Below are 25,159 nucleotides of genomic sequence, written 5' to 3'. Positions count from 1 at the left end.
TATGATGCAAAATGATGTCCAACATAACAAGGTGTTAAAATTTAACATGCTACAGGTAACTGAATGTCTTCTAAATTACTTTTGTTTTTTTTAATCTAAAAAACAAACTAAGATAAGCAAATCTAAAGTCTTGGCAGTTTTGTCCTTCTTGCTTAAGACTATTATATCAGCAAAAGTCATCAATAATCAAGCCAGGCTTCATACAGACCTTTGTATTCATCTGCTAAGTAGGTGTATATATATTTCATCTAACTATGCATGAATAGGTACATAAATTTTACGTGTTATTTATTACATACCTCTTTTATTTCAAATCTTTACTTGGCAAGCCAAGGAGGCAAGCGTGGGTTTACAACATTTCTTGATGCTGCCTCCTGATGAACCAACCATTCAGTAGGATCCCTATTAGAACATTGCTTTAGATGATGAGTAGCCAAAAGGACATGCCTATCATTACATACGGTATAGAATAAACGTTCTTTAAGGCAGGCTGAGTGATAATTACAAATTGGCACACTGCCCCCAAAGTCTGTCAAATTATACACAGGATACTCACATCAGCATAGTGGCCTATCATATCACATCGGTCACATCTTTTTCTCCAAGAAGGTCTTTCGAGACATCTGTGAGTGGAAGACATAGGCAAAGAACAGCCTAAGCAAAAGCGGGCCGGGCAGGCATATTGGAGGTGTCCTCTCTCGGAACAGAGACAGCAGGGGCGGACTTTCTAGGTAGCAAACAGAAAATCTCTTTAGCAAAATGGATAAGTCTCAAATAGAAGATTAATTTTTCTTTTTCTGTATAATTACATAAAGTTTATTTCCAATTTGAGACCCCAGTGAAGGTCAAATCTTGAGTATAACTGTAAAATCAAACAAAATGTCTGAAGTCAGAGCTTGAATGCAAGCTATCGGTATTCTGTGGTTGCCAAAAAGGCTTATTGTGCATGTACCATCAACAGGCATCTACTTCTTAGGCCTCGTCTTGTAGGAACATAGACAAAGTGGACTGTGCCCAAGAGGGGAAGTGGGATGAGGAGGATGTAGAAGCTAAGAAGTAGGAGGAACAGATACTAAAAGAGGCTGCTTTGCCCGGAGGACCAAAGACAAAGAAGAAACCTAAAAGCTATCTCAAACATGTCTTTATGTTTGAAACACAATCATTTGGAAGAAGGTGTAGGTAAATGGAAGGAATGTTTCTTGAGAGCTTACTATGTCAGGGAATATCTAAGAACTTTAGTTCGGTGTTCTTCTAAAGGTTGATTTGTCTGTTTAACATAATTTACACCAATAAACATTTAAAAATACTTAAAATGATAACTTTCTAACAATGAAAATTATCCCACAATGAAACAAGCTGTCTCATAAAGTAGGAGGTTTGGAAGGGAGAGGGTCTCAGGAATCATTTGATTTAATCTCCTCATTTTATAGACAAGAAAACAGAGGCACATAGGGTGAAATGATTTGCTAGGGTTGTGCAACTATCAGTGGAAAATTAAACTGATTCCAGGTTTTTCTGACTCTAACTTCATTCTTCTTTCTCTGCTACTATTACAGGCATGACTTACATGAAAAATGTAATGTGAAATCTACAAATATATTATACAAGATTTGAATTCTAAGGTTATAGGGGTTTACTCTTAAGATTCTGATTTTTTAACAATGAGGAAAGAAACATTATGTATTTCACATACTTGTGGAAAGGGGCAGTTTTTCGATAAATGGCCACATTTGTCACAATTTCTACAGGTAACATTTTTGTTGGCTGAATAGTATCGGTGGGTCCATCTTCCAGATGCTCTATTATTAACTATCTGGGCCTAAGAGGGAAAAAAAATCAGTAATTAAAAAAAAAATTCCACTCTGTTCAAAAGAATTAATAGCCATAGTTTATTTAATTTAGAACCCAGCAACATGGAACTTTTGTGTTCTTAAAAGAAGTTAAAAAAACATAAAAGGGATTGCCATGAAGATAACTCTACTTCTTGTCTGTCTCTCCCCCCATCCTTTTACAATTCTCTGTATGGTTCCATTTCTTTTGTATCTCTCTCTACTTACAGTTCAGGTCCAGTAGGAGTACTGATAGGCATCATTTAGACATTCTGATGGCATTCAGAGCCAAAGATATTACTGATTTCTATATCTGAATGTATACCATATTTTTCTGAATGAGAAACTTGCTTAAATTTTTACCCAGGGGATTTTTAAAAAATGATTTTTGTCTTCAAAGTTATAAAGCCACATAACAACTGAACCCATTCTCTCTTCTGAACAGCCCAGGGTTACTGCCTATAAACCAGATTGTAATTTCTAAGAGACAATGAGATAATTTCCTTCCAGTAGAGTACTTTTAAGATCCATTTTGCCTACAATAACCCAATTCTAGTTCTCCCATATTCTAACCAAAATCTAGTGTCTTGCAAAAGAACTTTAGCGAAACGTATCAAATGGAATACCTAAAGGGGAATATGTATATCCAAACCATGCTTTCACCTTTTTGGGTAGAATTCCATTTTTCTTTTTCTTTTTCTTTTTTTTAAGATTTTATTTATTTATTTGACAGAGAGAAATCACAAGTAAGCAGAGAGGCAGGCAGAGAGAGAGGAGGAAGCAGGCTCCCTGCTGAGCAGAAAGCCCAATGTGGGGCTCGAACCCAGGACCTGGGATCATGACCTGAGCCGAAGGCAGCGGCTTAACCCACTGAGCCACCCAGGCGCCCCTAGAATTCCATTTTTGAAAAAGCTTTTCATCTTTTACTTTTTATTCTGCTGGATTAACCAGGTAGGCCCCAAGTAGACACAATCTAATTATCTCTTAAAACTTTTTTTTAAACCAAGTTGTAAAATTATTCTCTTTTGTAACCATCTGTCACAATTAAGGCTAATAATTGACAAAGACAAACACCTGCCACATCCTAAATATAGACTAACCATTTCCTTACACTGAAGAAGCAGTTATTTCCGGTGTTGATCTTTAGTGGTACCAGGCAATATGGGTTGAGAGGACTCACCATGGCAGAGAAGAAACAGAAGGGAAAGGGGACTAAATCATTATGGCAATTAACACACTGACAAAAATCAAGGCTGAACCACACTTCTGAAAAAATCCAATCACCATAGACTGAAATCAAACTTTTTCTTACAACATACTCAGACCACCTACTATCTCTAAAGTTTATTAAGTTATCATACTGAAATGAAAGGAAACTTCAAATCAAAGGAATTTATTCATTATTCATAACTTCAAAAAAAATTTTTTTACCTCTGCATCTTTGTCACTGATGAACCAACTTACAGCATCTTCTCCTACAAAACAAATAAAATGTTACTCAAATCTTGACACCTTGAAAGCACTTATAGATTGACATTATTCAATGGTCAGTACTGAAACTGGACCCCAAAGGTGTAGTGAGATATGTGAATACTTTAACCTCTTATCTTGGCTCCATTATTACTTGAATGGCTCTGAACAAATAGTTAATCTCTCTCTCTCTCTCTTTTTTAAAATTATTTTTTAATACTCAACCTCTCTTAATCTCAGTTATGTTACCTGTGAAATTCATGGGAATCATATTTGCCCCATGTACCTAAAAAACGCTGTGAGACAAATAAGCTATGTGGAAATGCTCTGAAAATCATCAAACTATAAACAAATTTTAAAAAAAAATCAGCAAAGAAACAAAAAACCCAGTAGCAGATGCAGAAAGAAATCTTATCTAAACTTCCTTTATCTGATTAAAGTAGAGCTTTATGAAAGTCAGCTGCGCAGCACCCCCCATTCCCCCACCTAGGGTCTCTTGTCAGGGAAGTGACTGACTTTGGCTTCTAGGGCATTCCAAAAACACCAAGTTGTATAAACCAGCATCATTAAAACGTTCCATCCTTGAAGCCCTAAATACTTGTATTGGTAAACAACCTTCAGTGGTCTGGTAAACAAACTAGTTGGTAAACCAACCTTTACCTCTGGTAACTGAGTTGAGTTGCTCATTCCTGAGCGCTCCAACGCTTTGTCTTTCCTCCTGCTCATCTCTCTATCACTAGTTAGTTCACAGGCCTCCATCATTCAGACCCAAGAAGGCAGAGGAAAGGTTTTTGCCTTCCAGTATCAGTTATTAACTATGCCCACTAGCTTCCCATTGTAGTTGACTTTCACTGTAACATTTTTAAAAACTGGACTTTATGAATACAATCTCATGACCGGGGCTAGAAATTTAGCACTGTATTTTATAACATCAAATAAAGTGAAATAAAACAACAAATAAGGAGAACAAATATCCAGAAATCGTGGACTGATCTAAAAATACAAGTGTAAAAACCTAGGGGCCTTGAGAGCTCTACATTCTTCTTTATCAGCTGTTTTCTTCTTTTTGCCCTTTGCAAATAGCTGCTATTTCTCTGGTCCACTCATGACCAGGAGCAGGGGACGTATGACTAATGCAGAAGCTATGGTATCAACAAAGGACTGAAAGATTTTTTTTCTCTCCTGGAAGCAAAGTTAAGATTTCTTCCTTCCTCCTATCTATTCCTCTTCTCTATCTTGAAAACGCAAATGGAGCTTGACTCTTTGAAAGGAATTTTGAGGAGACATGAAGTAATCTACATTTCCCCAGGCCTACAGGAGTAAGTGTCTAGAGATACATTTTAAAATAAAATAGTTTTACTAAGAAAACCTAAAGGCTGCTTTATGAAAAGACCAATCCATAGGAGGGCAGAGATGCTATGCAGATGATTATGTCCTTTGTCAAGTTTGGAGGCTAAATCCATATACGGAGCGTGGAGAATACATTAAATAGTTGTGCATCATCACCATCCACAACGGCCTTTAATTCCAAAGATCCATCTAAGGAGCATGCTCTGCTGTAAGTTTTGAAGCTGCCTTTTGTACCTCCATGTCCTTCATCTTTAAAATTCCAAATGACCACTATAAATCACTTTAATTAAAAAACTGCCTTAATATTGTCCTTAAAAAAAAAAAGAAAACCTAAAAAGCAGTGAAATGCAAAATAGCAACTATCACCACCCTCATTCCAAGTAAATTTACAGTTGAACAGAGAACAGTGAGGAAAAGGGAAGGTCTGAGAGAGGAAGATCCGACCCCATTCAGATTGTTTCCACATTCCCGTAGAATTCAACAATATTCCAGGTTGTATACTAACTCCTCAACAAGCTACATATACTCTTACTAAAGAAAATTTATTCAAAGGCACACGAAACAGGTTTCAATTACAGATGAAATCAGACTTCTCAGTGGTAAACAGGACAAAGACATCACCAGAAACACATGCGCCAACTCCTGGTCCTACCCAATGGCTCCAGTGTGGGTTCGATCTTGGTAATAGCTGCTGACTCCTGCTCTTTCTCTATTATCTACGCTGTTTTCTTCTTAACTCCAAATCCCAAACTAATGGAAGCTTTGTTTAAGGACAATTCATTAGTATTTCTACAGACAGCCAATTCTCCACTTTGCTAAACTCCTGGTACTGGGCTTGGTAGAAACCTGGGTTCCCGTCTTAACCCTATCTCTTATTTGCTGTGTGGTGCTGGGCAGGTTATTGACCTTTACTGGGCCTGTATAATAATGGGTTGGGTTAAATGGCATCCATGGTACCATCTAGCACTAAGTTTCCATGATTCTCTTGAATTTTCATTCATTATTAAAATCAAATCCATTGTGCTCCAGGCCACTGCAAATGGCATAGGGTGTCTTCCCTTAAAGATAACTTCCCACAGGAACCAGAGCACTCTTTTCCATGTGTTTACCACCCCTTGCCATATAATATAAAATGGGATTACCCTCAAGTGTAAAATTAGAATTGCCCTAAAGATGCCCAAGATTAACTCTTAGCTGCCTTCGAGCCTTGTCTTGCTAATTTCTGGGGCTGTGATTTTTTTCAAACTCCAGAATTGTAATCAAAGCAATAGCTGCTGACTCCTTCTTTGCATCAAATCAACTCAGTGCAACAAACATACTGAAATGTCACAACAAGCAAGGCGCTATAGGGTGAACAAAGATGAGTAAGAGCTTATAACTTAGTAAAGAAAACAAATGAAAGAAGAAAGGATTAAGAGAAGACCAAACAAAAATTCTACAATAAATGTGGAGGAAGAATAGACAATGTCTGCATTTAGGGGGAAAAGAGGAAAAAAAGTCACAGAAGATGGTTTGATAAAGAAAACTTTATTAAGTATAATTTACATATTATAAAATATACCCATGTAAAAAATACAGTATGATGTATTTTGACAAATGTACACACCTGTCTAACCACCACTACAATCATATATGGCACATTTCCACCATCTCAAAATGCTACCTTGTGCATATTTGCAGTTGATCCTCTACCCCAGGGCAACCACTGATTTGCTTTCCATCTCCATAGGTTTGTTTTGCCTGTTCTAGGACTGTATATAAATAGCATCATGTATTATATACCATTTTGTGTCTTGTTTCTTTCACTCTGATTATTTGCGAGATTATCTATGTTGGTAGGTAGCGGTTTCCTTTTTATTGCTGAGCAGTATTCCAGGGTGTGGATATAACAATTCGTTTAGCTGTTCATTTCCTGATAACAGGTTATTTCCAGTTTTGTGCAATTACAAATAAAGCAGCAATAAACATCCTAGTGAAAATCTTTCTTTTTTAATTGACCTAAGCTTTCATTTTTGCCTTGGGAAAATACCCGGGAGTAGAATTACTGGATATGGTTAAGTGTACCTTTACCTTTATATAAAACTGATAAATTTTTCCCAAGTGCTTCTGTCATTTCACATTCCCATCAGCAATGTATGAGAATTCCATAGTTTCATAATCTCACCAATACTTGAAACTGTCTTTTCAATTTTAGTCTTCGAATGTGTATGCAATAATGCATTAGGATTTTAATGGGCGTTACTCTGATAACTAATGGTGCCAAGCATCTTCATGTATTCATTGGCCATTCGTATATCTTCTTTCAAAAACTATTTGAGTTTTCAGCATTGATTGACTGTAGGCTACACGCCCAGTGTGGAGTCTAATACGGAGCCAGAACTCACAACCCTGAGATCAGGATGACCAGAGCTGAGATCAAGAGTCAGACGCTTAACTGACTAAGCCTCCCAGGCACCCCTCAGCTTGTTTTTAAATTGAGTTGTTTTTCATTTTTAGAGTAGTGAGGAGGTTGTCTTTCTTTGATCGAATTATAGGAGTCCTTCATATAGCCTAGACACAAGTCTTTTATTAGACTACCATTGGCAAATATTTTCTCCCAGTGTCGCTTGTTTTTTTTCTTTTTAACAGAGTTCTCAGAAAAGCAAAATTAATGAATTTGACTTTTCCCTTTATGGTTTTCTATGTCCAGAGAAATTTCCCTTTGCAAAGTTACAAAAGCAAGCCCTTTTTATGTTTTCTTCTAAAATTCTACATTTTTTTTTTTAAAGATTTTATTTATTTATTTGACAGACAGAGATCACAGGTAGGCAGAGAGGCAGGCAGAGAGAGGAAGGGAAGCAGGCTCCCTGCTGAGCAGAGAGCCTGATGCGGGGCTCGATCCCAGGACCCTGGGATCATGACCTGAGCCGAAGGCAGAGGCTTTAACCCACTGAGCCACCCAGGCGCCCCTAGTTTAAGCTTTTTATGTTTAGTTATTTACCCATTTCTCCCCATATGAATATCCTGTTGTTCCAGTATCACTTGTTGAAAAAAATACCCTTTCTTCATTGAATTGCCTTACCAACGTTGTTGAAAATCAACTGACCATATACGTGTGGGTCAATTTCTAGAAGTTCTAGTATGCTACAGGTCTATCATTATACCATATTAGAATTTACTTTAAAAACCAAAATCATGGAGAGTAAAGTTTTCCAACTTTTTCGTCCTTTTTCAAAATTGTTCTGGCTATCCTTTGATTTCTGTATAAATTTTAACTTGTTTTTTTTTTTTTTTTTTTAAATCTTTAAAGTAAGCTCTACAGCCAATGTGAGGCTTGAACTCATGACCGACCCCAAGATTAAGAATCACAAAAGTGGGGCACCTGGGTGGCTCAGTGGGTTAAGCCGCTGCCTTCGGCTCAGGTCATGATCCCAGGTCCTGGGTTCGAGCCCCACATCGGGCTTTCTGCTCAGCAGGGAGCCTGCTTCCTCCTCTCTCTCTGCCTGCCTCTCTGCCTACTTGTGATTTCTCTCTGTCAAATAAATAAATAAAATCTTAAAAAAAAAAAAAGAATCACAAAAGTACTGACTAAACCAGCCAGGGGCCCTTGATTTCTGTATAAATTTTAGAATATAATTTCTACAAAAAAAGCCTGATGAGATTTTGATTGGTATTGTGCTACATCTATAGCTCAGCCTGGAAAAATATTTTAAAAATATCAAGTCTTCTAAAACATGAATATGGTGTATCTCTTCATTTACTTTGGTCTTCTTTTTCACAGCAATGTTTTATGGGTTTCTGTGAACAGGTTTTGTATATATTTTACTCAATTTATCCCTCAGTAGTTCATGTTTCTTCCTGTTACTGAAAAAAATTTTAAATAACATTTAATTTTACATTATTTTTTAAATTTCATTTTTAAATTTCTGATTACAAGTTTATAGAAATATAGTTGGTTTTTGTTTATTCACCTTGCATCCTGCAAATTTGCTAAATTCACTTAGCGTTTGAAGCTTTTTATGGATTCCTCCCAATTTTCTATATACATTATATATATACCAGGTGTAATACTCAGTATTTTAAGTGGTGACAGAAGATAATCTTTATTTTGTTTCAATAGGATGAAAAAATTCAATCTTTATGAATTAAGCAAACTGTTTGCTGTAGATTTTTCATAACAGGTTGAGGAAATTCAAAAGAATTTCCTACTTTTCCTACTCTCCTAAGTTTTTAATAGGAGTATGTTTTAAATTTTATCTTATGCCTGTTCTGCATCAGCTGAGATGGCCCCATGGTTTTTCCTCTTTCTGTTAATATGGTGAATGACAGGGTTTCATTTTCAAATAAACAAGCCTTGTATTACGGGATTAATACCATTTGGTTAGGATGTACTCTGCTTTACAACATACTATATAGTACAATTTTAGTATTTTATTAAGAATTTTTACATCTGTGTTCATGAAGGATATTGATTTACACTTCTCTCATAATGTCTTTGTCTGGTTTTGATACTGGGGTAAAATTGGCTTTATAAGAGTTGAGAAGCGTTGGGGAGAGTTTGTGCAGAACAGGTGTTACTTATTCCTTAAATATCTGATAGAATTCACCAGTGAAGGCCGTTAGGCTGTGGAGTTTTTCCTTGCTGTGAGCCAGGAATTTCACTTGCAGGGAGGTTCTAAAAATAGTAATAGAAATAGCAATTCTGGGTGCCTGGGTGGCTCAGTGGGTTAGGCCTCTGCCTTTGGCTCGGGTTGTGATCCCGGGGTCCTGGGATCGAGGCCCATGTTGGGCTCTCTGCTCAGCAGGGAGCCTGCTTCCCTCTCTCTCTGCCTGCCTCTCTGCCTACTTGTGATCTCTCTCTCTCTGTCAAATAAATAAATAATATATTAAAAAAAAAAAAGAAATAGCAATTCTACTTCTTTAGTAGGTATGGAGCTATTCACATCTTTTAGCTCTGCTTGGGCCCATTTTGGTAATCTGTGACTTTCAAAGAATTTGTCTATTACTTCTGAACTGTTGAAATTATCAGCATAAATGTCCATAATAGACTCTTATTCTTTCCCTTTGATTTAGCTAATTTGTACTTAAGCTCATCCAGTAAATTTTTTTTATCTCAAATACTGTATATTTCAGTTCTACAAGATCCACTGGGTTCTTTTTTAATATCTTCCATTTCTCTTATTATATTTCTTTTTCTTTAAACCTCAGTATGTATTTTTAACAGCTGTTTTAAAGTTCTTTCTGGTAACTTCATCATCTCTGTAATTTCTAGTTTCCTTTTATTTGACTGATTTTTTTCTCCTGGTTATGAGTGACATTGTCCTTCGTATGCACAGTAACTTTCTTCCTTGGATGCTAGTTATTGTAAATGGTAGTCTGTTGAATGTCTCCATTTTGTTTTCTTACTTTAAAGTGTTAAGACTCTGTTTCGACAAGCAGTTACATAAACTTCACATTAGCTTGACTCTTTTGAGCCCTTTAAAGCTTTGTCAGGGTAGGTCCACAGTACAGCTACTTTACTCTAGAGCTAATTCAGCCCTACCTGAGATGTATCTTCCAGGGTTTCTGTTAAATGTTGCAGCTATTCCATACTCTCTCTTCACTTTGGCGCAGCTTAGAGACAACAGGCTTTTGTCCACGTCTAGTGGCGTTGGACGTATCTCTGCACAGATAGGAACACGGTATCCTTGGTGTTCGTGGGCAAGCCTATGCAGATTTCTGGAGTTCTTTCCCTCCATAGCTCCTTCCCTCCAATACTCTGCCCCACAAAGTGTAGATTCCTTAGCATCTCCAAACTCTGATCTCAGCTTCTCATCTTAGTGAGGCTGCAGTCCTGTGCGTAGGTCCCCTCTTTTGGCACCATGATGCAGGTGTCTAGGCAGAAATTAAGGCTGATGGTAGGGTGCACCTGGCTTGTTTCCATCATGAATCATGGCCCAGTACTGCCTGTTGTCTATATTCACCTTTCCCTTTAAACCTCTGTGTATATTGATAACAGCTGTTTTAAAGTCCTTTTTTGCTAATTTCATCATTTCTTGTCAAGGGGGCAAGGCTGATGTAAGTTTACACAATATTGCTGGAAGGGAAAGTCCTATATAGGATTTTAATAGATGGAGATGTGAAAGGACACCAGTAAAAGCAAAGGTATACACAACAGAATGGCAGAGGTAAAAGGATATAGCAAACAATACAGTTTTATAGGAAGGGGGTATGGTAATTTCTTTATTAAGAATTGTCATAGACATTTTTATATATATGAGAATACTAAGCATTAAATATTATTATAAGACACCTTTTACTTCAAACACATATGAAGACTTAATATTAAATCTATTCTTCCAACTACGAAAATTTCCATGTCCTCTTGTGGTTTAACTTTAAATACCTTTACTTTCTCCTGTGTGAGCTCTCCACAAAGGACAGCACAGCAGGCCTCTTTCTACCAGAGTAGTAATACTGAAGGCAGAAAGAGTAAAACAGTATTACAGTGTTCTCTTTAACACTTGACAACATCCAGAATACTTCATCTCTTCTGAAATAACTTTCAAAACAAAAAAAGCAAACCCATAACCTTACACAGATTTTACACATTTTCTCCTATTTCTGGAACTCTTCTGCCATCTTAATTACACACATGCACAAAGTTTCTCTATGATAATAAATGTAAGCATCTTTCATATTTATATGAAACTCAGAGTGACTCAGAGTTTATAAATTGTTTTAAATATACATTTTATCCCCAGACCTGTATGTTATGATTACACAAATACTCACTTTTTTATGTGTGTACTTTCTACAAGAAATGGCAACTGATGCTTTCTGCTAAAGGCAGTGCTAATGCAGCTCTTTACCCATATGACTGCATTCAGTTTTCTTTTTTTTTTTTTTTTAAGATTTTTAAATTTATTATTTGACAGGGAGAGACACAGTGAGAGAGGGAACACAAGGGGGTGGGGAGGGTGGGAGAGGGAGAGGCAGGGTTCCCGCTGAGCAGGGAGCCAGATTTGGGGCTCGATCCCAGGATCCAAGTACTCCGGGATCACTGCCTGAGCTGAAGGCAGACGTTAACGACTGAGCCACCTAGGCGCTCCTGCGTTCAGTTTTTAAAGGATTTAAGAGTTTGGCCTAGATTTCTTAGGAGCAAAGCCAGTTCCCACTCTGCTTCAGTTACACTACCCTACATTCTGATGTTTGGGAATAGCTGAAGATCATTCCTTTGCTGAGAGCAGCCACAGACAATTATGGAGCTGGTTCTATCTTTTGGAGCAATAAGACAGAAAACAGGAGTTAATTAAATGTATTCCAAAGATCACCAAAGATTACAGAAGGAGACGGTACTACATATCCGGCTGGTTATTTGCAGTGCAGGTGCCAGGATCTAAGAAGAATCTTTTCCTGAGCCCAATACCCCTGTAGCTCCTTCTTATAAGGAAGCCAGAGATGCCTTATATTTTCTAGATATTCTAATTTCTAACACCTAAAATTATAAATCTCATTAGATTTCAGTGAAAAAGTATGTATGTATGATTTTCTTAGCATACAATGGGCTTGAATTTAATATTCAGCAAATCAGATATAAAAACTTATCTTCCCTACTGATTATTTAATAGTGTGAATGTGGGGTGCCTGGCTGGCTCAGTCGGTAGAGCCTGGGACTCTTGATATCAATGTTGTGAGTTCAAGCCCCATGCTGGATATGGAGCCTACTTTAAAAAAAAAAAGATGATGTGACTTTCCTCAGTGTGTAAAATGTTTTCATTTAATGTAGTATTGAGTTAATTTCAACAAATATTTACTGAATATCTCTCATGTAAAAGACAGCATAGGAAACGGAAAGATGACTAAGGCACAGTGCTTGCCCTCAAGGAACTTATCACAGAGTAGTATGTGCATCTTTGGGCAAAACAACCTTAAAAGCACTACTGTCCTAAGAAAATAAATATGATAATTTCACTTTTTAAAACAGAAAGATGAGGGGCACCTGGGTGGCTCAGTCCGCTAAGTCTCTGCCTTTGGCTCAGGTCATGATCTCAGGGTCCTGGGCCAGAGCCCCACACTGGGCTACCCACTCAGGGGGAGTCTACTTCTCCATCTGCCCTCTGCCCCTCCCCCTGAGTGTATGCTCTCTCTCTCTCTCAAATAAATAAAATCTTTAAAGAAATAGATGATTAATCAAGTTTTAAAGATAAAAAGTCCACTATTATTGAGAGAACGGGTTATTTAACAAGAAATACTGAGTTCTACTAATGAGCAATTAACTTACGATGACTGTATCACCAAAATGGTCTTCTTTATAATTCTATGTAAGACCTTTAGGAAGGGTTTTCTCCCCAAATAATCTGTGCATCTATAGACAGCTCATAACTGGGAACTAGGGCAAAAAAGACATTACTTGTTATATACCTGCAATTCCTAAGGAACCAAGATTTGTGGCCTTCATAGTATCCTCTCAATTGCAGCGTACAGACAAAACTCTGACTTGCATGAGATGGCATTTTTTTCACTCCTCTAAAACACAGTGAAATGGTCAGGAAAAGAAAGGAAAGTGGGGAAGGTTGTGAATAACACTCCCACCAGATAACCTGAGATTAGATATTTTGGCAGTTATAGTATTAAGGGCAGATTAATACTACTACAATTCTGAATTTATTGCCCACACTCCCTTTTTACATACCTAATATTTTTTTTTTTACCAACATTTTCCCCATTTATTTATATTTAAACGTTAACACTCCTATAATTTTTTTTAAATTTTTTTTTTATTTTTTTCAGTATAACAGTATTCATTATTTTTGCACCACACCCAGTGCTCCATGCAATCCGTGCCCTTTACAATACCAACCACCTGGTGCCCCCAACCTCCCACCCCTTCAAAATTCTCAGATCGTTTTTCAGAGTCCATAGTCTCTCATGGTTCACTCCCCTTCCAATTTCCCTCAATATTTTTTAAACTAAAAGGTCCTACTGTTTGTAAATTAACATTCCCAGTGCCTTGCCCTCTCTGTACTTTTGTTCATTTTATCCCCTTGATCTCCAACACTGTCTCCCTCTTTGCCCAATTTTCCATTTAACCCAGTCCAATTTCCATGACTACAAATTCTAAATGTCCTCTGAAGGCTGAGTTCCTCATGCCAATGCATGTGGTTAATATTCAGTACTTCTCTCTCACTTGACCTCTGTGAGCATTTACAGTTCTCATGGTTGATATAACAAAATACTTTCCCAGCTCTTACCCCCTTCACAGTTTCCTCTTCCTTCACGGGTTACTTGGTATGCTCTACTCTTTGCTCTCCTCATTCTAGATTCTTAGTCCCAGCTCATGTCCTATGTGTCCAAGGAGAGAACTCCCAAATCTGTCTCTCTAGACCAGATCTTTTCCTGAGTTCCTGATCTATTGGACATACAGATTAGACATCTTGCAGGTAACTCAAACTCATAATCATTAAAAATGAATTCTTCATTTTCTCCCCATTCCTTGTGTTTCTGGCTCTTCAAAACAGACAAAAGTTCTTACATCTCCTCCTTGTATCTTCTATCTCAATAACTTGTCTCAATGTATTTTCAATATAAAAAACCTCAACTCCTCCCTCTCACCTTTGATATCATTACTTACCAAATCCCATAAATTCTCTCTCCACCACAGCCTCAGTACCATTACACTGGCCCACTGATACTTAGTTTCTCAGCTAGATTATTAAAATAACTTCTGACTATCTCTAACACTACAACTCATTTTCCATTCCACTGTTACTGGAATCCTTTTGTTTTCTACAACATTAGTTTCAGGTGTACAACACTGATTTGATATCTGTATATACTACGAATGGAATTTCTAAAATGGAAATATAAATACATTCTGAATGGTCCCTTGATGCCTACAGGATAAATTTAAAACTCCTCTGTATGCCACACAATGCCTTCCATGATTTCATCCTTACCTGTTTCTCTGGCTTCATCTTCCTGATCCCAGTGCTCCAGCTAAGTTTAATAATTTCCTCAATGTGTCCTGCTGTTCTCTGCAACTATGCCTATGCACGTATTCCCTGGAACACAAGCCACTCCCAACTTCACAACATGGAACTAGGACTTGGGTCTTCAAGTCACTAATCATGTGCTACCTCCTACAGTGAAGTCTTCCCTGATAACCCTTCAAAAGCAAAGACAATCACTCTCAACTTTGTAACATCCCAAACTTTGACCATGTCATTTCTATCTTTGTATTTTCCAAAGCAAGACTGTTTAGTTATAATAGGTACTTGGGTTTACTGAATCACTTAAATAACATTTCCTCTTCTGATTTCACTCTGGTGGAAGTATTTCCTCCCTCCCTAAAAATACCTTATTTATCTCTTAGGCTATTAAACACTTCTAAACCTTGTGTTAACAGCTATATTAATAAATATTTTACTTCCCTTACTACACTGTAAGTTCTCCATGGACCTCTAAGGACCATCTGTTTCATCAACCTATCCAGTTACCAACATGACATCTTGCATACTTTGAATTACATTAGAAAAAATAATTTAAAAAAAGGGAAACATTAATATGCACACCTGTGTGAATAAATACTGTTCTGAACTGTGGGTAAATAAGCCAACAGCCAATTTCTTGGGTTGTCACTGTACATATATACACGTTCAATAAGACAATTCTTGGGGAACCTGGCTGGCTGGTTCGGTAGAGCATGAGACTTTTTTTTTTTTTTTTTTAATTTATTTGACAGAGAGAGATCACAACTAGGCAGAGAGGCAGGCAGAGAGACAGGGAGAAGCAGGCTCCCTGCTGAGCAGAGAGCCTGATGCGGGGCTCAATCCCAGGACCCTGAGATAATGACCTGAGCCGAAGGCAGGGGCTTAACCAACTGAGCCACAAGGCGCCCTAAGCACGAGACTCTTGATCTCACGGTTGTGAGTTCCAGCAAGTCCCATGTTGGGTATAGAGATTATAAATAAATAAAAACTTAAAAAAAAAAAAAGATGATTCTCTGTGGCTAAAAAAAAAACACCAGAAGATTTGGAATTTCTGTAGTAAAAAATTCTAGGAACTATAAAATACTTTAAAAATCACTGCTATTGAATAAAAATAACTTGGTAGACACAGGATCCACCTGAAATATAACTGGACATTTATAAATAATCATACCTACACCTAGCCAGTGTTTATGGAATAAAGATCCCAACGATGAAGCTGCCAGATATTTATGTCATATCCTATCCTGAGCCTAATTCCACTACACCAGATTTCCCCCGGGGATCTTCTCACTTCGGATAAGCAACTGAACCAGCCACAAATGAAGTTACTATTCCCAACTTCATCAGCAGCATCTGTTATTTCAACGGAAACTTTTGAAATACATACAATGCCACATGCAAATCCCCTGAGGCTTGAGCCACTTTATTCACTTGCATTCTTCTCAAACTGCCCTTTATTTCTGTCTCTTATTTATATCTTTCCATTTAACACTCGTCACAAAACCATTTTAAGTCATTAAAATTTTGCAGTGTTTAACTGCCATTAGTTTAAATAAAACAAATTTTAATAGAACAATTTGCAAGTTAGGCATCAAACTGTTCCTCTTATTTTAAATGATATTAAATTTACCAGAAACAAACTATATTTTTAAATGTGTATAAAAGATAAATGGGGACTTAGCTCTTCTTTTTTTAGAGGTAGAGGAGGAAGAAGAAAGAGGAAATAAATACAGGTGCTTAGCAAAGGGTTATACAGAGCTCTTGCAAACTTATCTGTCACGTAAAGGCTTTTTGTATTACCTTCAAAGAGACACACAGATAGATACAGCCACACACAAAGCATTCTCTCTCATCTCCCAAACCCTCCAAAAGATCGGTCAATGAAATCACCTGGTTAAGAAATATTTATTTGGAAATTAAAAAAAAAAACCCTTCATATTAAACTAAGTGGCAAAAAGAGAAAGGGAAAAATTATCAACAGAAACAGTTAATACCGTAGGATTATGGGAGCTGTTTTCTCTTCTTTTAAAGATATCTACTTTGGTGCTTGTTCCCCACTTCCACCCTCCCCTCCAAAAGGCAAAAAGGAAAATATAACATGGACACTTGAAATATTTGTAAAATGACAAGCACATATAAAACACATTTAAATTCAATCAAGAGGCTACTTTAAAAAAGATACTGCCGGTTTCTAGAGAAGTCTTAAAGGCTGGGCACCTGCATGGCTCAGACGGTTAAGTGTCTGCTTTGGGCTTAGATCATAATCCCAGGATCCTGCGATCAAACCCTGCATCGGGCTCCCTGCTCAGCAAGGAGTCTGCTTCTCCCTCTGCCCTTCGCCCCACTGGTGCTCTCATGTGTGCTCTCTCTCAAATATATAAACAAAATCTTTTTAAAAAAAAGACTTAAAGGTCATATAAATTTGGTATCTATGGCTTTTAGTCATCCTCCTAATTCTGTTTTACACTTCCTAGTCTCCTTCCTAAATCTTTTTTTGTCTTCTTTGCCTACCATTAACTTTGTGTGTAAGCACATGTGTTTCCTTCAACATCTGGTTCTTGGTTCACTCCCTCCTTGGTAAAACAAGTCACTCCACAACAATTTACTTTTACTATTTGGTGGGGAGGTGTGTGTGTGTCATATTTTCTTCAAATATTTCCCCAATCTTAAGACCACATATGTCCAAGCTTACGTTTATAACTGCTTACAGGATATATCACAAATGATTATAGTAGTCACCGCAAACATAACACATCCGAAGAAAAACTCACCTTCACAACCACAATTGAAAATGGCTCAAATACTTTCTTCTCTGTTGTTTTAATGGCTCAAAACATAGATTTATTTTCATCTTAACCCAATGCTTCACTCTCATTATCCAAACAGGCCAGGTCTTACAATTCTACAGTATCTCCTTTTAAAATGTCTTTTTAAGCCAATATTCTGGTTTCCCTCCAATCATCACTGTTTGTCATCCCAAATCTAAGAGGTATCCCTGTGCCTTCAACTTCATTTGATACATACCAGCTAGATTTTCTCTTTAAAGGGATAATTTCATATTTTATTATTCATTTTTATCAAAGTAACACATGCATATGGTTTTCAAAGTGCTAACACTAAGAAAGCATATAAGAAAAGCACGGCAGTTCTCTCCTCCCTATTCCAGCCCACACTCCTCCAGGGGTAAACACCAAGTCTTTACCTCTTTCTTTTGGTATTCATCCGAATACTTCTAAATAATGTTCCTTCTGCTCCCTACAGATTTATCTATTTTTTACATTTATTTTTATATAGGCTGCCTCAGTAGCTTGGTTGGTTAAGCAACTGCTTTCGGCTTAGGTCATGATCCTTGCACTGGGCTCCCTGCTCTGCAGGGAGCCTGCTTCTCCCTCTCCTCTTGGCTCTTGCTCTCTCTTGCTATCTTTGTCTCTCTCTCAAATAAAGAAATAAAACCTTTAAATTTTTTTTTTATTTATATTAGAGAGACACAGAGTAAGCAAGCTGAGAGAGGGGCAGAGGAAGAGAATCTCAAGCAGACTCCCCAGTGAGCCCTAAGAGGGGCTCAATCCCAGGACCCTGAGATCATTACCTGAGCCTAAATCAAGAGTCAGACAGCTTAACCAGTTGAGCCACCACCCAGGTGCCCCTGGATTTATCTAAGTATTAGTATCTAAATTCCCAACAAAGTAAAAGAGTAGATTTACTTTTCTTGTAACATTCTATCTGACATTTCTTCTCCCACCATTCCCTTTCTCAGGTTAAGATAATACTTATCTTATGACCATGTAGTAGTATATTGTTTCCTCTCTCATACAATGCTTTAATTTTCCTGTACTAGTTTTTTCATTTACTTGGCCTGAAAGTCTACTAACTACCATGCTAGCTACTAGCACTTTGTCTCTCCAAAAGGTCAACTTTTAGTCCTCCTGATATCTCCAGGATTAGGGAAGTACCTGTTCATTATGTGCCTGCTGCATTATAATAGCCATCACCAATCATAAGGGTCCAATGGACCCATTTAATAACTTAAGGTATCTCACAAATAATTTACAGCGAAATAAAGAGGTAATGAATAACAATTTTATTAGAAATCCTAGTAAGAATTTAAACATGGCAAAGCAAAATTTTAATCTCATATAGTCCTGTTTTTGAAGCTAAATACAGAAATGGGCAACTTCTTGAAAGATAACCAACCACTCATTGACTACCATCAATGAATTTGAAACATATCCGTTTTGTAAATACTAAACCAGATCTCAAATACATCTCTTCTTTGCTCCACAGTTGCAAAAACACTTCCACTTTTCTACTTATAACACACAAATTAAGAACGATTACTCCAATAGTTTTCTTTTTATTTGTTTCTGTATCACCTATTCCCTTCTAGTCACTCCTGCATACACATTTGCCTTCAGTGATTGTCCACTTGACACAAACCATGTCAAAGATATTTTGGTATACAAATACCATAAAATATGAAAGAATACAGTCATATGTCTTTTTATCAAAGCAGTATGGTACAGATTCTCATCATAAAATATGAGGTAAAGAACTTCCTGCTGAATGACTAAGTAGATGAGAATACCCTATTTCCTTTTTTTTGTATTTAGAAATACATTCATTCATCAATTCTTAAGTTTGAGAAAATTCATCTATAATATTCTCTGAAAAAAATCACAGTCTGAGACTTAACTTAAAAGGCCAAGTTCATCACATCATGAAAGTCTAGGTACTACCATCTGTCTCCTTGCATTTATGTTCTGATTGATTTAATGACTGTGAAATGTCTTCCTCTGTCAATTTTCTTCTACTTGCCATTTTGGGCAGAAAATGTAAAATTCTGAATTCTCAACTTGGTTCAATGAACGATTAAAAAAGGTGGTGTTTCCAGACTTCTTTTATACATTCTTGAAAGATAATGTAATACTTTGGACAACACAGTAAGAAGGATGATGATGATAAAGACTTACTTCACTATTATACTATCCTTCTACGCAATTCCATCATCTGTTTTCTTATTATTTTAGTGTTTTTTAGCATAGCTGGGAATACCTGATGAGTAATGATAAAACTAGTCTTAGGATGATAAAATAATAAAATGTTTCAAAGTATGGCAAAAATAAGATCACTAGGATCCCATGATGGGTCTTAGATTTGTAAAAGATCCAATGGACCTACACGGTAAATCTGAGAGAGTTTATTTCTATTAAGAAAAGTAAATTTTCTCTCTGTTCTCTGGAAGACTTCTAAGAAAGAATAAAAGTTATGAAATACAAATTTTTAAAAACACCAAAAAAAAAAAAAAAAAAAAAAAAAGGCCCAAACCCCTGAACTAAAATTGGGTGTAAAGAGCCTGACTGTATACTGAGGGTTAAACTAAACTTATGATTACTCCAACTCTTACCATTCATTCAACAAGTATTTACTGAGCTACTGCCATATTCCACCATTCTAGGTCCTCAGGATATATCAGTGAACAAATAGAGATTGTTGCCTTTGGAGAACTTTTTTTGTTCTAGTTGTGTGGGGGTGGGGGGAGACAATAAACAAAACATAAAAAATAAGTAAATAATATATGCTAGCAGTAGTAAGTGCTTTGGAAAAAAGAAATATAGAGCAGGATAATGGGAATTGGTATTGTTGAGCAGAAGTTACAACTTTACCTAAGGTAGATAGAGTACACTGCACTGATACTTAAGCAAAAACTTAAAGATCAGGGAAATTAGTCATGCACTTCTGGGGAAGAGCATCCCAGGTGGTAGAAACACCAAAAGCAAAGTCCTTAAGGGAAATATTTGTGATGTGTTTGAGAAATAGCAGGGGGCCAGTGTAGCTAAAGCAGTGAAGGTGAAGGTGAGGTCAAAGAAGTACAGAATACCAGATTATGAAGGGCCCTGTAGGCATTATGAGAATTCTTGCTTTTATTCTGAGTGAAATGGGAAGTCAAAGGAGGGGTCTGAAGCAGAGAGAGCTGTTAGGTCCAAGAATTCTATCTGACCAGGATGGTAGCAGTGGATGTACTAAGAAGTGGAAGAATCATGAACATATTCTAAAGGTAAAGCCAACAAGACTTCCTGATGAATTAGATATGAATGTAAGAGAGAAAAACCAAGTCAGAGAATGACTCCCAAGGTTTTTGACCTGAGCAATTAAGAGGATAGATTTAGGGGCACCTAAATCTATCAGTGGATGGCTCAGTGGGTTAAGCCTCTGTCTTCAGCTCAGGTCCTGATCTCAGGGTCCTGGGATCGAGCCCCGCATCGGGCTCTCTGCTCGGCGGTGAGCCTGCTTCCTCCTCTCTCTGCCTGCCTCTCTGCCTACTTGTGATCTCTCTCTCTCTTTGTCAAATAAATAAATGAAATCTTAAAAAAAAAAAAAAAGAGGATAGATTTAATGCAACTGAAAACTGTAACCGAACATATTTTAGGGGAAAGAGGAATTCAATTTTAGACACATTGGATTTGTGATATCAGATGATGTTGAGGAAGATTTTAGTCTTGTGTTAAGAAGACAAATCTGTGGCACTTGGGTGGCTCAGTCAATTAAGCATCTGCCTTTGATTTAAGTCATGATCCCTAATGGAGCCCTGAGTTGGGCTCCCTGCTCAGTGGGGAGTCTGTTTTTTCCTCTCCATCTGCCCCTCTTCCCCACTCGTCCTCTCTCTCTCTCGCTTGTTCTCTCTTGCAAGTAAATAAATAAAATCTTAAAAAAAAAAAAGACAGATCTGAACTAGAACTATATACTTGCCAACTGTGGCATGGAGATCGTGTTTAGAACAAGACTGGGTGACCGTATCAAGGGACTGAGTATAGGGAAAGAAGAAAGAGGAGCAAGGACTAGGAAGGATGAAGCAGTGAGGAACAACTCAACTAAACCGAAGAGAATTGAAGGAGACAAACTGGATACAATAAATATAGACAACTGTTTGAGTATTCTGACCACAACAGAAATATTCACTTATAACTTGGAGCCCTATTACCTTAAAATGCCTACCTTCTAATGTGGTACCAGATGACTCAGTATATAAGGGAGAATTTGAATACTGCATGGAAAACAAGCCCCATAAGCTATTAAAGTTTCAATTTAGCTCCAGAAAGATTACTGACAGTATTGTCTTTAAAACCAAAACACAAATACTTACAGACAAAACACAAATGTGAATGTACCTATGATTATTACTCAAAGATAAGATTGCCATAGAACAAGCAAGAAGTTATGGAGAATCAGAAATTATTACTTAAAACTTGGGCATTCAAAGGAAAACACATTTAAAAAAACTCATCCTAGTTGCCGGTATACTTTTATACAAATGCTCATCTTGATTTTTGAGGAAATTAATTTTAATGTGTAATACCTTCAGACAAAGAAAATACATGTAATATGTACAGAATGTTCCTTTTAAATACCCACCAACAGACCATTTTAGAGGAAGAAAATCAAGACTGGGGGTGCCTGGGTGGCTCAGTAGGTTAACTGGCTGCCTTTGGCTCAGGTCATGATTTCAGGGTCCTGGGATCCAGCCCCACTTCAAGCCCCTTGCTCAGCAGGGAGCCTGCTTCTTCCTCTCTGTCCCTCCCCCATCGTGCTCATGTGCTCTTTCAAATAGATAAAATCTTTAAAAAAAATTTAAGACAGCTTTTACACTCTTATCACAAGCAAAAAAGATGAGATTTATGTGTTTTTCATTTTTTTTTTTAAGTAGGCTCCACAAGGTCTGACTTCATGACCCTGAGATCAAGACCTGAGCTAATATCAAAAGTTGGCTGCTTAGCTGGCACAACCACTCTGGAAAACAGCATGGAGGTTCCTCAAAAAGTTGAAAATAGGGGCGCCTGGGTGGCTCAGTGGGTTAAAGCCTCTGCCTTCAGCTCAGGTCATGATCCCAGGGTCCTGGGATCGAGCCCCGCATCGGGCTCTCTGCTCAGCAGGGAGCCTGCCCCCCCCCCCTGCCTGCTTCTCTGCCTACTTGTGATCTCTGTCAGATAAATAAATAAAATCTAAAAAAAAAAAAAAAAAGTTGAAAATAGAGCTACCCTACGACCCAACAATCACACTACTGGGTATTTACCCTAAAGATACAAATGTAGTGATCCGAAGGGGCATGTGCACCCAGATGTTTATAGCAGCAATGTCCACAATAGCCAAACCATGGAGAGAATCTGGATGTCCAACAACCGATGATGGATAAAGAAGAGGTGGTGTATATATACACAATGGAATACTATGCAGCCATCAAAAGAAATGAAATCTTGCCATTTGAGATGACATGGATAGAACTAGAGGGTATTATGCTGAGCGAAATAAGTCAATCAGAGAGAGACAATTATCATATGATCTCCCTGATATGAGGAAGTTAAGAGGCAATGTGGGGGTTTTGGGGGGTAGGAAAGGAATAAATGGAACAAGATGGGATTGGGAGGGAGACAAACCTTAAGAGACTCTTAATCTCACAAACAAACTGAGGGTTTCCGGGGGAGGGGGTAGGGAAAGGGTGGTTGAGTTATAGACATTGGGGAAGGTATGTGCTATGGTGAGTGCTGTGAAGTGTAAACCTGGCGATTCACAGACCTGTACCCCTGGGGCTAATAATACATTATATGTTAAGAAAGAAAGAAAGAAAAAAAAAAGATTAAAAAAAAAAAGAGTTGTCTGCTTAACTGGATGAGCCACCCAGCTGTCCCAAGGTTTATGTGAATTTTTAAATTATTTGTTAATGTCACAAAGCTGGCTGACTGGAGGCTCACTTCCAAACCATGCTCTTAACCAATACACTATTGTCACCTCTACATTATTTTTTATCAATAGTCTCCCATTTGTCTATAATGAAGTTGTTATGGAAAATCTCCACAATATTATTTTTTATGTAGCACATGGCAACTACTACTAATGAAAAAATCTGTTGAATTTCAAATTGCACTTTTCCACTTTTAACATAGGGTTCTGATATGAACAATGGTATTATCTGAAGAGCAGTATTATCTTCTATTTAGAGAGAATCTTGACTGAGGTTTCACAAAAATAATGTCTTAGTTTTCTAATTGTTTAACTCAAGTCTATAAGAGGGGTCAGGAACTATTTTCTTCCTCCTCTCCAATGTATTTCTATCACCTTGCATGGTGTCTGGCACACAGGAACTCAATTAATATTACTGAATGAGTGAAATTAGAAGAATTAAGTGATTTCCTAAAAAAGATGTCAGTTGGGGGTGCCTTGGTGGCTCAGTCAGTAAAGCCTCTGACTCTTGGTTTCTGCTCAGATCATGATTTCAGGGTTCTGAGATCAAGCCCTACAACAGCAGGGAAGTCTGTTCTCTCCCTCTCCTCTGCCCCCTTCCCCAACTCATGTGCACGCATTCTCTCTCTCTCAAATAAGAAATAAAATCTTAAAAAAAAAAAAAAGATGTCAGTTGTTTTTACTGATCTTTAAAAATAAATTTGCATCTATCTATTGCATTGGCTAGCTGTTCTATTTATGTAAGCATCAACTAATGAGTATTTGATTCACAGCTTATTTAGCTAGAATCCTAAAACAATTTTGATTTTCAAAAAATAACATCTAAGAATAATGTAGATCTTCACAGACCATATGGAATACCCCATTAGTTCTACTCCCCCAAATCCTGCTCTTAACTAACAATGTTGTAAGCTATCTGAAGTAGGACCAATACTGAAAAATAAGAGAGGAATAAGAAAAGATAGGAACAGACAGGAATGAAAGAGACAAGAAAAAGTCAGGAAACAGAATAAGAAAAAAAGAAATAAAGAAATGATATTTTTTCCCAGCTTTATTGAGGTATAATTGACAAATAACAGGGAAATGATTTTTAAAGTACTATCTCAGAATAAAGGAGAGGCAGTTTATTGTACAAGTAAACACTAGATATAACTGAGACCTAGGTTCTTCCAAAATATACTGAATAATGTTGTACTAATCATTTTCTCTCTCTAGATTTCAATTTCTCATCTGTAAGTATGAATCTAGCCCCTACATGATCTTTAAAACAAAATCCTATCCTGCCCCCCTTCCTCCCACATCCCGGCCCAGGAATCAACTCGAATGGTACCTGTTCTTTCCAAGTCCCTAGACAGAAACCTATCACTTTATATTATTTTCTCTCTGAATTCTAGTGTTTTACAAAATCTGTACAAGCTCCTATCCACACTACAGAGAAAGATGCCCTTAAGAAACTTTTGGCAACAAAAGTTTCAAATAACAGAGGAAGGGCTTTTTAAAAAAAATTAAATCCTAAATTTGTAAATAGAAATATAAAGTAGCAATGTATGTGAAATATTTGTTAGATACATAAATACTTCATGCCCTCTGGGAATACACAATACCCTCCACCTCAGAAAAAGACTATGACTATTTAAAATCCCTATGCAGTAGGCACTATTGAGGCCTACCAGGCAGGGTTAAAGCTGGATTTTCAACAAGGTTCACAAGTCCTGAGGTTAAATACACATGAATTAAGGATGTTTAATCCAACCCAAGATACCATCTTTTCATATTTAAAGCAGCTTCCCTTAAACAGGAAAAATACAAAATACATGAGCTGCCCCC

The 25,159-nt window shown here is 37.2% G+C and overlaps 1 protein-coding gene across 4 annotated transcripts in view; it reads right to left on the bottom strand.

Annotated features, from left to right (window-relative positions):
- The window catches only part of ZCCHC7 (zinc finger CCHC-type containing 7), a 253,325-nt gene that overhangs the window by 53,573 nt on the left and 174,593 nt on the right, over nucleotides 1-25,159 (bottom strand). For all 4 annotated transcript variants that reach the window (XM_047699083.1, XM_047699084.1, XM_047699085.1 and 1 more), the window contains exons 3-5: nucleotides 3,261-3,304; nucleotides 1,694-1,819; nucleotides 557-727 (exon numbers count right to left, since the gene is read on the bottom strand). In XM_047699083.1, coding sequence (XP_047555039.1) covers nucleotides 557-727; nucleotides 1,694-1,819; nucleotides 3,261-3,304 — 341 coding nt within the window. The remainder of the gene's footprint in view (nucleotides 1-556; nucleotides 728-1,693; nucleotides 1,820-3,260; nucleotides 3,305-25,159) is intronic.

This window comes from Lutra lutra, chromosome 13, assembly GCF_902655055.1.
Source record: "Lutra lutra chromosome 13, mLutLut1.2, whole genome shotgun sequence".
NCBI classification, from domain to species: Eukaryota; Metazoa; Chordata; class Mammalia; order Carnivora; family Mustelidae; genus Lutra; species Lutra lutra.
This window is presented reverse-complemented; position numbering and strand designations above follow the sequence as displayed.